General features: G+C 52.3%; 1 protein-coding gene across 3 annotated transcripts in view; it reads right to left on the bottom strand.

Annotated features, from left to right (window-relative positions):
* Positions 1-8,663, bottom strand: part of arnt2 (aryl-hydrocarbon receptor nuclear translocator 2) — a 379,980-nt gene extending 371,317 nt beyond the window's left edge. For all 3 annotated transcript variants that reach the window (XM_038814349.1, XM_038814347.1, XM_038814350.1), the window contains exon 1: positions 8,495-8,663. In XM_038814349.1, coding sequence (XP_038670277.1) covers positions 8,495-8,628 — 134 coding nt within the window. In that variant the 5' untranslated portion in view covers positions 8,629-8,663. The remainder of the gene's footprint in view (positions 1-8,494) is intronic.
* Between the last annotated feature and the right edge of the window lie 3,904 nt (positions 8,664-12,567).

Here is a 12,567-nt window from a genome sequence, read left to right on the forward strand (position 1 = left end):
AAGGCACGACGAACAAACATTCACTTTTGACAGTTAGGACTGAAAATTACTCTGGATTGTCCTAAATTTACGTAACATCTTTCAGTTTTATTTTAAAATGTCTTTAAAATTCACCTGCTTATCTTTTACAAAACAATTTACACGCAGAAAAGCATGGTTTATTTGTAGGATCATAGCATGGTTACAGCACAGAAAGGTGCCTCGCGGCTTGTCATGTCAACATCAGTTCTTTGCAAGAGCAAATCAGCTCGTCCCATTCCCCTGCCATTTCCCCCTAACCCTGCAGTGCTTTTCTCTTTGAGTGCTTATCCAATTCCTTTTTGAAGGCCATGTTGAATCTGCCTCCACCACACTCTCAGTAATGCATTCGAGACCCTAGACACCGCTGCGTTGCAAAGGATTGCCTCACGTCACCATTGGTTCTTTCGCCAATCATTATTTTGAATGTGTCCTCTGGTGCTGGCCCTTCTACCAATGAGAACAGTTCCTTAACATCTACTTTGTCCATGGGCGGCACGGTGGCGCAGTGGTTAGCATTGTTGCCTCACAGCACCGAGGACCCGGGTTTGATCCCGGCCCCGGGACGCTGTCCATGTGGAGTTTTCACATTCTCCCGTGTCTGCATGGATCTCATCCCCACACGGTAGATGGATTGGCCACACTAAATTTCCTCTTAATGGGAAAAAAGGATTGGGTACTTTAAATTGTTTTAAAATATTGACTTTGTCCAGATCCCTCAGGATTTGAACACCTGTCAAATCTCCTCTCAACATTCTCTTCTCTAAGGTGAACAAAGCCAGCTTTTCCAATCTATTCTGGTAAGTGAAGTTCCTCAATCTTGGAACCACCATTGTCTATCTTTCCTGTATCCTCTGTAAAGCCTTCACATTCTTCCTAAAGTGCAGTGTCCAGAATTGGACAGAGTACTCGAGGCAGTTAGTATTTGACAAAGGTACTGCATAATTTTCTGGCTTTTGTACTCTGCAAACCTGCTCACCAATGTTCAGCTTGGGTTCCATCGGGGCAACTTGGCTCCAGGCCTCATTACAGCCTTGAATTCAGGAGCTGAGGTTAGAGTGGCTTCAAGTTAGCATTTGATCAACAATGGCATCAAGCAGCCTTAGTAAAATCCAAGTCAATGGGAATTGGAGGAAAACGCTCCCCTGGTTGGAGTCATACCTATCACAAAAGAAAATTGTTCTGGTTGTTACAAACCAATTATCTAACTCCCAAGAAAATGCTCCAGGAGTTCCCAAGAGCAGTGCCTAAGGTTCTACCACCTTCAGCTGTGTCACCAATGCAACAAGCCCTGGACAGCATTCAAGCTGATAAGTGGCAAGTAACATTCATGTCACCTAAATGCCAGGTAAAGACCATCAAGAGAGTCTAACCATCTGTCCTTGGCATGCATCGGTATTACCATTGCTCAACCCCTCCCGTCAACATCCTATGGGTCACCACTGTCCAGAAACCTAACTGGGCCAGTAATATAAATATGTTGGCTCCAAGAATAGATCAGAGGTTGGAATTCTGTGGTGAGTAATCATGCCCCGACTCCTGGAAGACTGTCCACCATCTGCAAAGCACAAATGCGATAGAAAACTCTCCATTCGGCTGGATGAGTGCAGCTCTAATAACACACAAAAAGAACAACGCCATCCAGGACACAGCAACCTATTTGATCAGCATCGCAAAAAGTTGGTTTACAGGCGCAACAGGTGATTAAGAAGGTGAATGGAGTTTTGTCCTTTATTGCGAGAGGGGTGGAGTTTAAGACTAGGGAGGTTATGCTGCAACTGGATAAGGTTTTAGTGAGGCCACACCTGGAGTATTGTGTTCAGTTTTGGTCTCCTTACTTGAGAAAGGACGTACTGGCACTGGAGGGTGCGCAGAGGAGATTCACTAGGTTAATCCCAGAGCTGAAGGGGTTGGATTACGAGGAGAGGTTGAGTAGACTGGGACTGTACTCATTGAAATTTAGAAGGACGCGGAGGGATCTTATAGAAACATATAAAATTATGAAGGGAATAGATAGGATAGATGCGGGCAGGTTGTTTCCACAGGCGAGTGAAAGCAGAACGAGGGGGCACAGCCTCAAAATAAGGGGAAGTAGATTTAGGACTGAGTTTAGGAGGAACTTCCCCAACCAAAGGGTTGTGAATCTATGGAATTCCATACCCAGTGAAGCTCCTTCATTAAATGTTTTCAAGATGAAGAAAAATAGTTTTTTGAAGAATAAAGGAATAAAGGGTTATGGTGTTCGGGCGGGAAAATGGAGCTGAATCCACAAAAGATCAGCCATGATCTTACTGAATGGCACAGCAGGCTCGAAGGGCCAGATGGCCTACTCTTGCTCCTAGTTCTTATGTTCTTATCCCATCTACACCAGTGAGCATTCACTCCCTGCACAGGGGAAGCAGTGTGTACCAACTACAAGTTGGACAGCAGCAAATCGCAAAGGTTTTTTCGCCACCCTCTCCCAAACCCACAACCTCTACCACCGAGAACAAAAGTGGCAGTATCATGAGAACACCACCTTGCAGGTTCCCCTCCAAGTCATACAGCAGCCTGACTTGACATATTGCTGCGTTAAGATCTTGGAACTCCCTCCCTCACAGCACTGAATGTATCAATGGATTATAGCTGGTCAAGAAGGCAGCTCACCTTCTCAAGGACAATTAGGAATGAACAATAAATGTTGGCTTTGTCACTCACATGCTGAGAATGAAAAAGAACGCTGAACAAAAAAACTTGTGCAAAAAGCTGACTTTGTTGTAAGTAACCCAATTATCCCAGCCCTCATGCTGATGACATGTCATAATGTGAATACATCACTGCAACTCAAGAGCACTGGGGAAAAATATAAATATCAAGTCCAACATAAATGGTACATCCACTGCAATCAAGCAGACTAACTAAGCACCGTCCACTCAGAAAGTATGGCCCCTTGCGGGACACACGAACGAACATATGCAGTGGGAGCGTCTGTCCGTCTGTCTCTGCCTTAAAATATTCAGTGACACCGCTTCCACCACCTTCTGAGGCAGAATGTTCCAAAGTCGGACACCCTTCAGAGAAGAAAATTCCCCTCATCTCTGTCCTAAAAGTGCGATTCCTAATTTTAAAAGTGTCCCCAGTTCTGGACTCACCCACGAGAGGAAACATCCTTTCATTGTATACCTTGCCAAGATCATTCAGGTCTTGTATACATCAATCAGGTCACTCCTGATTCTTCTAAACTCCAGTGGAAACAAGCCCAGCCTGTCCAACATGTCCTCATAAGACAGCCAATTCATTCCAAGCATCAATCTAATAAACCTCCTCTGAACTGCCTCCAATGTATTTAAATCCTTCCTTAAATAAGGAGACCAAAACTGCACACAATACTTGAGATATGGTTTCATCAATGCCCTGGATAACCAAAATACACATGAGCTTGCTTGAAAACAATTTCCAATCCAAGAGGTTCAGTTTGAGAGAATGTTATTACCAAGTGACAACTCTTTTCTATCATTGTCTGCGACAGTGCCAGAGATACTGTTTGATTCCAAGATTTCCTTTATGTGCTGGAACAGAGCTGCCAAAAGTACCAATGGGACAGATCACAAATCATTATCATGTACTTTATTACCTTGCAATATTTTAAAATTCTTGATTTCTTTAATTCATTCATGGGATGTGAGCGTCACTGGCTGGAGCAGCATTTATCACCCACCCCTAATTTCCCTCAAGATGGTGTTTTTGAGCTGCCTTCTTGAACCACTGCAGTCCCCGTGGCGTAAAAACGCCCAAAGTGCAGTTAGGGAGGGAGTTTCAGGATTTTGACCCAGTGACAGTGAAGAAAGGGCAATATATTTCCAAGTCAAGATGGTGAGTGGCTTGGAACTTCTAGGTGGTGGTGTCCCATGTATTTGCTACCCTAGTCCTTTTAGATGGTAGTGGTCGTGGGTTTCCAAGGTGCTGCCTAAGGAGTCTTGATAAGTTCCTGCAGTGCATCTTGTAGCTGGTACCCACGGCTGCTACTCTACATCAGTAGTGGAGGGAGTGAATGCTTGTGGAAGGGGTGCCAATCAAGTGGACTGCTTTGCCCTGGATGGATTGTGCTTCTGGAGCTGCACTCATCCAGACAACTGAAGAGTATTCCATCACATTCCTGACTTGTGCCTTGTAAATAGTGACAGGGTTTGGGGAGTCAGGAGATGAATTCAAAGATGTGCGGGTTAGGTGGATAGACCATCCTAAATTGCCCCGTAGTGTCCAAAGGTTAGTTGGGGTTACTGGGCTCCGGGGACAGGGTGGAGGTATGGGCTTAGGTAGGGTGCTCTTTCAGGGGCCGCTACAGACTCGATGGGCCGAATGGCCTCCTTCGGCACTGTAAATTCTATGATTCTATGAGTTACGTGCCGCTGTATTCCCAGCCTCTGAATCACTCTTGTAGCCACAGTATTTAAATGGCTAGTCCAGTTCAGTTTCTGTTCAATGGTATCCCTCAGGATTTTGATAGAATTTTGAAAATAAGTGTAATTAACTGTTGTCTGTCAAAAATAAAGGAACATGGGACTGAGTAGGAGTAGGCTATTCAACCCTGCTCCACATAGCAGTATCACATTTAAGATAACTGTTAATCTCTGGGTCCAGGCACCTTGAAGTTTGAAACATTAAAAGCTAGTGGATTTGAGATGTATGAAATGCAGTTTCCTTGTACAAAGTAGAGAGCAAATTGTGGCTATGTTTTTCCCAATTAATGGAACAGCACAAAGTTGGCAGAGTCAGAAAGGACTCTTCAAGATAAATTATGGAACATCAAAATTATGTGAAGTGGAGCAGACTGAGCACACCTGAAAGTCAGAAAAAGTTTTGATTTCAAGAATAAAAGCAAGACTTGGGCCCTTCCCATTGGTTATCCGGCCACACAAACTGGTTAGTGTGGCTCTTCCTGCTGATATCCTGGCCTTTTCCCCAGGGCAGTCCCATTGCCAGGGCCAGCCTCCTTTACCTGGGCTCCAATAGTCAGGTACCATTCCCCCACAGTCCTTCACCCTGGTCACCATGGCCCCTTGTCTGGGTTATCACTGCATCATGCCTTCCCTATCCCACCAGAAACGTAGCCTATTCTCCAACCCCATCATTGCCCTGGCTGGCCCTGCCCTCCTGTTGCTGTGACCCCCAACCCTCGTTGCCCTGCACCTTCCCTCAGGATGCCCTGCCCCTGACCTCAGGATGCCCTGCACCTTCCTGTCAGGATGCCCTGCACCTTCCTGTCAGGATGCCCTGCACCTTCCTGTCAGGATGCCCTGCACCTTCCTGTCAGGATGCCCTGCCCTTCCCACCCTTTCTCTGACCCCTCCCCCACTTCTCTGACCCCTCCCCCACTTCTCTGGCCCCTCCCACCACTTCCTCTGGGCCCCTCCCACCACTTCCTCTGGGCCCCTCCCACCACTTCCTCTGGGCCCCTCCCACCACTTCCTCTGGGCCCCTCCCACCACTTCCTCTGGGCCCCTCCCCGCAGGTTACCAGCCCTTCCCCTCTGATTACCGGCCCCTCTTGCTATTAGCTTAGCCCCTCCCCCAGTTATCCTAGCCCTTTCCACAGTTACCCTAGTCCACCCCGTTACATTAGCCCCTCCCCCCGGTTACCATATCCCACCCCCCACATTACCCTAGCCCCTCCCCCAGTAGAACCCTTGAGAGTATTGAAAGTCAGAGAGATCGAGGTGTACAGATCCACAGGTCACTGAAAGGGGCAACACAGGTGGCGAAGGTAGTCAAGAAGGCATACAGCATGCTTGCCCTCATTGGCCAAGGCAATGAGTATAAGAATTGGCAAGTCATGCTGCAGCTGTATAGAGTCTTAGTTAGGCCACACTTGGGAGTATAGTGTTCAATTCTGGTCGCCACACTACCACAAGGACATGGCGGCTTTAGAAAGGGTGCAGAAGAGATTTACCAGGATGTTGCCTGGTATGGAGGGCATTAGCTATGAGGAGCGGTTGAATAAACTCCGTTTGTTCTCACTGGAACGACGGACGTTGAGGGGCGACCTGATATAGGTCTACAAAATTATGAGGGGCATAGACAGAGTCGATAGTCAGAGGCTTTTCCCCATGGCAGTGGGGTCAATTACTTGGGGGCAGAGGTTTAAGGTGCAAGGGGCAAGGTTTAGAGTAGATGTACCAGGCAAGTTTTTTTACACAGACGGTAGTGGGTGCCTGGAACTCGCTGCCAGAGGAGGTGGTGGAAGCAGGGACGATAGTGACATTTAAGGGGCATCTTTACAAATACATGAATAGGATGGTAATAGAGGGATATGGACCCAGGAAGTGTAGAAGATTGTAGTTTAGTCGGGCGGCATGGGCTTGGGGGCCAAAGGGCCTGTTCCTGTGCTGTACTTTTCTTTGTTCTTTGTACCCCAGCCCCTCCCCAGTTAACCTAGCCCCTCCCCCAGTTACCCTAGCCCCCTCCCATTTACCCTAGCCCCTCCCCCCAGTTACCCAAGCTCCTCCCCCCAGTTACCCTAGCCCCTCTCCCAGTTACCCTAGCCCATCCCGTTACCCTAGCCCATCCCTTCTATTACCCTAACCCCTCCCTTCTGTTACCCTAGACCCGCCCCTCTGTTAACCTGGCCCCTCCCATAATTACTCGGGCCCCTCCTCCCCCAGTTACTCTGGCCCCTCCTCCCTCCCCATTACTCTGGCCCCTCCCCCCCAGATTACTCTGGCCCCTTCCCCCCCTCAGTTAATCTGGCCCCTCCCCCCTGCCAATCTGCCCCCCCCCGTGACTCTGCCCATCCCCCGTGACTCTGCCCCTCCCCCGTGACTCTGCCCCTCCCCCGTGACTCTGCCCCTCCCCCCGTGACTCTGGCCCCTCCCCCCTGGTTACTCTGGCCCCTTCTCTCCACCCCCCGCCGTTAATCTGCCCCCCCCCTGTTAATCTGCCCCCCCCCCCCTATTAATCTGGCCCCTCCCCCCGGTTACTCTGGCCCCTCCCCTGTGATCTGACCCCTCACCCCGTGACTCTGGCCCCTCCCCCCGTGACACTGGCCCTCCCAGCCTGTGACACTGGCCCTCCCCCCCCCCCCCCCCGTTAATCTGGCCCCTCCCCCCGTTAATCTGGCCCCTCACCCCCCCATTAATCTGGCCCCTCCCCCCAGTTAATCTGGCCGGCCTCCCCCCTTAATCTGGCCCCTCCCCCTGGTCAATCTGGCCCCTCCCCCTGGTCAATCTGGCCCCTCCCCCAGTCAATCTGGCCCCTCCCCCGTTAATCTGGCCCCTCCCCCGTTGCTCTGGCCCCTCCCCCCCGTTGCTCTGGCCCCTCCCCCCGTTGCTCTGACCCCTCCCCCCCGTTGCTATGACCCCTCCCCCCCGTTGCACTGGCCCCCCCCACCCCCCCCCCCCCCGTTGCACTGGCCCCTCCCCCCGTTGCTCTGGCCCCTCCCCCCGTTGCTCTGGCCCCTCCCCCCGTTGCTCTGGCCCCTCCCCCCGTTGCTCTGGCCCCTCCCCCCGTTGCTCTGGCCCCTCCCCCCGTTGCTCTGGCCCCTCCCCCGTTACTCTGGCCCCTCCCCCGTTACTCTGGCCCCCTCCCTCCCCCCCCTTACTCTGACCCCTCCCTCCCCCCCCCTTACTCTGACCCCTCCCCCCGTTACTCTGGCCCCTCCCACCGGGTTACTCTGGCCCCTCCCCCCGGGTTACTCTGGCCCCTCCCCCCGGGTTACTCTGGCCCCTCCCCCCGGGTTACTCTGGCCCCTCCCCCCGGGTTACTCTGGCCCCTCCCCCCCGGTTACTCTGGTCCCTCCCCCCGTTGCTCTGGCCCCTCCCCCCGTTGCTCTGACCCCTCCCCCCGTTGCTCTGACCCCTCCCCCCCGTTGCTATGACCCCTCCCCCCGTTGCACTGGCCCCCCCCCGTTGCACTGGCCCCTCCCCCCGTTGCTCTGGCCCCTCCCCCCGTTGCTCTGACCCCTCCCCCCGTTGCTCTGGCCCCTCCCCCCGTTGCTCTGGCCCCTCCCCGTTACTCTGGCCCCTCCCCCGTTACTCTGGCCCCCTCCCTCCCCCCCTTACTCTGACCCCTCCCTCCCCCCCCCCTTACTCTGACCCCTCCCCCCGTTACTCTGGCCCCTCCCACCGGGTTACTCTGGCCCCTCCCCCCGGGTTACTCTGGCCCCTCCCCCCGGGTTACTCTGGCCCCTCCCCCCGGGTTACTCTGGCCCCTCCCCCCGGTTACTCTGGCCCCTCCCCCCCGGTTACTCTGGCCCCTCCCCCCGGTTACTCTGGCCCCTCCCCCCCGGTTACTCTGGCCCCTCCCCCCCGGTTACTCTGGCCCCTCCCCCCCGGTTACTCTGGCCCCTCCCCCCGGTTACTCTGGCCCCTCCTCCCCCGGTTACTCTGGCCCCTCCTCCCCCGGTTACTCTGGCCCCTCCTCCTCAATGGCTACCGCTCTCGCCGGTCCCGGGGTTTAAATGGAGTTGGGGGAGAAGTCTCGAGTGATTGTAAAACTCTTACCCGGAGCGCCGCTTCCCTCCGCGGGCAGGCACCGCTCCTATCACCCTCACCTGCCCGGGACCGGGTGTCACCGGGTTGCTCGGTGCTGTCAGAGTCACCGGTTCAGAAACCTCTGAGCTCATCTCGGCGGCCATGGGCACAATGAACTGCGGGTACTGCGCATGCGCCCCGACGCCCCGCGGACCCGGATCGCAGTGGGCGGGGCCTCTGCAGCGCCCCTGCCGGCGGGGGGGAAGGGAGGGGTTACCAACCCTCCCACACTGTCCGGGAGACTCCAGCAATAGGGTATTGCATACAAAAATCATTTTATTTCAACAGTTTGCTTGTAATAATAAAATTGTAGAGAAAAAGCTGCTTGACTGACATTTATATTAGTGTACAGTATTCCAATATGATGTTGGAACAATAATAATAATCTTTCATTGTCACAAGTATGAAGTTTCTGTGAAAAGCACCGAGTCGCCACATTCCGGCCCCTCTTTGGGTAAGCTGGTGGCCCCTGTTTGGGTAGGAACCTGTGCTGCTGGCCTTGTCCAGCTTCACAAACCAGCTGTCCAGCTCACTGAGCTAAAGGAGGGGGGAAGGGGGTTGCAGGAATGTGGAGTTGATCACTTCAACCATGATCTTAATGAATGGCGGAGCAGGCTCGAGGGTGTAAGTGGCCTACTCCTGCTCCTAATCCGTATGTTCATGTGCAACGTTATGTTCATAAGTATGTACACATAAGTACCTAGAATGCCACATCACTCACTATAGCCTGTGTACCAAAACAGCAACTTATCCTTCTGCACACATGGTGGAATGGTTCAAATGGACTTGATGTCAGCTCTGATATTTGTCTCTAAAACTGTGTTCATTCCACACTGCTGGGAGCCACAAAACAGTGTCCATAAGTAAGACCCTGGCATTATAAACAAGATAAATCCTGAATTAGATAAGGAAATATCAACACCAACGTTTCCTTAAAATTTGATAGAAATGGGGCCCCAAATAAAGATTCTCTGAAACAGAGCAACATCAGGCGGATGTCATATAGAGAAACAACAACCCAAACCAGAGGGATGGACAAAGGGAAATATGATTACTGCATGTTCTATGTCACTGAAACAGGTGGACCTTGACTTGGACAGTTGTGAAGAGCAGCAGTTGATTTCATTGAACCATGAGATGAAGGAGGTGGCACTGAGGGTTGAAGTTAGTATGGTTAACATGCAAGTTCAGTCGGCAGTTAGGAAGGCAAATGCAATGATAACATTCATGTCAAGAGGGCGAGTTAGGTGGATTGGCCATGCTAAATTGCCCCTAGTGTCCTAAAGAGTAAGGTTAAGGGGGGGTTGTTGGGTAATGGGTATAGGGTGGATACGTGGGTTTGAGTAGGGTAATCATTGCTCGGCACAACATCGAGGGCTGAAGGGCCTGTTCTGTGCTGTACTGTTCTATGTTCTATGTTCTAATAGGGATGTACTTCTGAGGCTGTATATGGTTCTGGTCAGACCCTATTTGGAGTATTGTGAGCAGTTTTGGGCCCCATATCTAAGGAAGGATGTGCTAACCTTGGAGAGGGTCCAGAGGAGGTTGACTCTGGATCTGTACTCATTGGAGTTTAGAAGGATGAGGGGGTATCTTATTGAAACTTACAGGCTACTGAGAGGACTAGATAAAGTGGACGTGGAGAGGATCTTTCCACTAGTTGGAAGAACTACAACCTGAGGCCACAGCCTCAGACTGAAGGGACAATCCTTTAAAACTGAGATGAGGAGCAATTTCTTCAGCTGGAGGGTGGTGAATCTGTGGAATTCTTTGCCGCAGGCCAAATCACTGAGTGTCTTTAAGACAAGAGATAGATAGGTTCTTGATTAATAAGGGCATCAGGGGTTATGTGGAGAAGGCTGGAAAATGGGGATGAGAAATGTATCAGCCATGATTGAATGACGGATCAGACTCGATGGGTAAATGGCCTAAATCTTCTCCTACGTCTTATGGTCCTACAGTACACCCATTGAAAAGTGCCCTCCGTTCAGAAGAAATAAGGATCTGGTCTGGGTCCATTTGTACCTGGAGTATTTTGATGAAACAATTTGATGCTTTGAAGATTTTGAACATCACATCACTATTGATCCAGAGGATAAACCAATGATTCACCTGTGGTAGTATGACTAGGGGTATTACGGTACCTGGGAGTGTTTGCTGCCATTGGTGCAGAGGGCTCGCTGCCCACTGGCCCAAGTATCGTGTTCTCTGTATTCCTATTGGCTAAGAGGAAGGTAGCTCCACATACAAGGCGGGGTATAAGAACCAGTGTCCCCCAGCAGCCAGGCCATTTCTGTACGTCTGCTGTGGGCTCACTTCTTGCTGATTAAAGCCTTTCGTTTCGGACTTCACCTACGTTTCGTGTCCATTGATTGTGCATCAATTTAATCAACAAGATTTTAAAGGATGGAGCTCCGCATCAAGCCGGAGTGTCTTCGACTCAGCCCTCATGCAGCGAATGCAACAGCCGCATTTAAGCACTGGCTGGCTTGTTTCAACAGCTACCTTAGCACGGCGGAAAACGTTCCAACGAGGGAGCAGAAAATGCACATCCTCCACTCGTGCTTCAGCACCGCCGTATACACGCTCATAGAGGACACGACAGATTACGACACGGCTATGGACTTGCTCAAAGGACATTTCATACGGCCAGTGAACAAAGTCTACGCTTGGCACTTACTAGCCACAAGGCAGCAGATACCTGGTGAGTCACTGGACGATTTTTACCGTGCCCTCCTCGTGCTCGGGAGGAACTGCGGCTGCCCACAGATGTCTGCTGCTGAGCATACCGAACTCCTGATTCAAGGCACCTTTGTTGCAGGCATACAGTCCTCACAGATCCGCCAAAGACTGTTGGAGAGAGAAACTTTAAGCCTCACGGAGGCACGGGCCCTCACCTCCTCCCTAGACGTCGCAAACCAAAACGCACGCTCGTACGCCCCCGACCACGCAGCGGCCCCCTGGGCAGCGTGGAACTCGGCCTCTCTCTCTCCCACGGACTCATACCCCCCCAGGCCTGCGCCGCAGGGCACCCCAAAAAACCCGCAGGGCCCCGTTGCTATTTCTGCGGCCAGGCGAAGCACCCCCGTCAGTGCTGCCCGGCCCCTTCCGCAACCGGCAAGGGCTGCAGGAAGAAGGGCCACTTTGTGGCCATTTGCCAGGCAAAGGCGGTCACTGCGATCCCAAGCAGCGACCGCGAGACTCCCCCCTCGCTCTCTTCAGGGGCCCCGTGCGGCCCGCGGACCTCGCTGCCTCTATCCTCCAAAGCCACGTGCGACCCCCGACGCCATGTGCGACCCCCGGGAGCCGCCACCTTGGATCGGCTCCGAGGACCCCGTGGGTGACTATTCCCTGCCTGAAGAAGACTCCGACTATCTGCCACGACTCGCTTCAGTCACGCTGGATCAGTCTCAGCCCCGTACCCTCTCCACAGTGACCACGAAGATTTTACTCAATGGCCTCGAGACGAACTGCCTGCTGGACTCTGGGAGCACAGAGAGTTTCGTCCACCCCGCCACAGTAAGACGCTGCGCTCTCCCTGTCTACCCGGTTAAGCAAAAAATCGCCCTGGCCTCCGGCTCTCACTCAGTAGATCACGGGGTGCTGCATAGCGGACTTCACGGTCCAGGGGAGAGAGTTTAAAATCTACAAGCTATTCGTCCTCCCTCACCTCTGCGCGGCAGCACTCCTGGGGTTAGACTTCCAGTGTAACCTCCAGAGCCTAACATTTAAATTCGGCGGCCCTATGCGCCCCCCCCCCCCCCTCGCTGTCTGCAGCCTCGCGTCCCTCAAGGTTGATCCCCTGTCCTTGTTTGCAAACCTGTCGCCACCAGGAGTCGACGGTATAGTGCCCAGGACCGGACCTTCATCAGGTCCGAAGTCCAATGGCTTCTGAAGGAAAGGGTCATCGAGGCTAGCAACAGCCCCTGGCGAGCACAAGTTCTGGTGGTAAAGACCGGGGAGAAGAATAGGATGGTCATAGACTGCAGCCAGACCATCAAAAGGTTTACGCAGCTGGACGCACACCCTCTCCCCCGTATATC

The sequence above is a fragment of the Scyliorhinus canicula genome, chromosome 12 (assembly GCF_902713615.1).
Source record: "Scyliorhinus canicula chromosome 12, sScyCan1.1, whole genome shotgun sequence".
Lineage (NCBI taxonomy): Eukaryota > Metazoa > Chordata > Chondrichthyes > Carcharhiniformes > Scyliorhinidae > Scyliorhinus > Scyliorhinus canicula.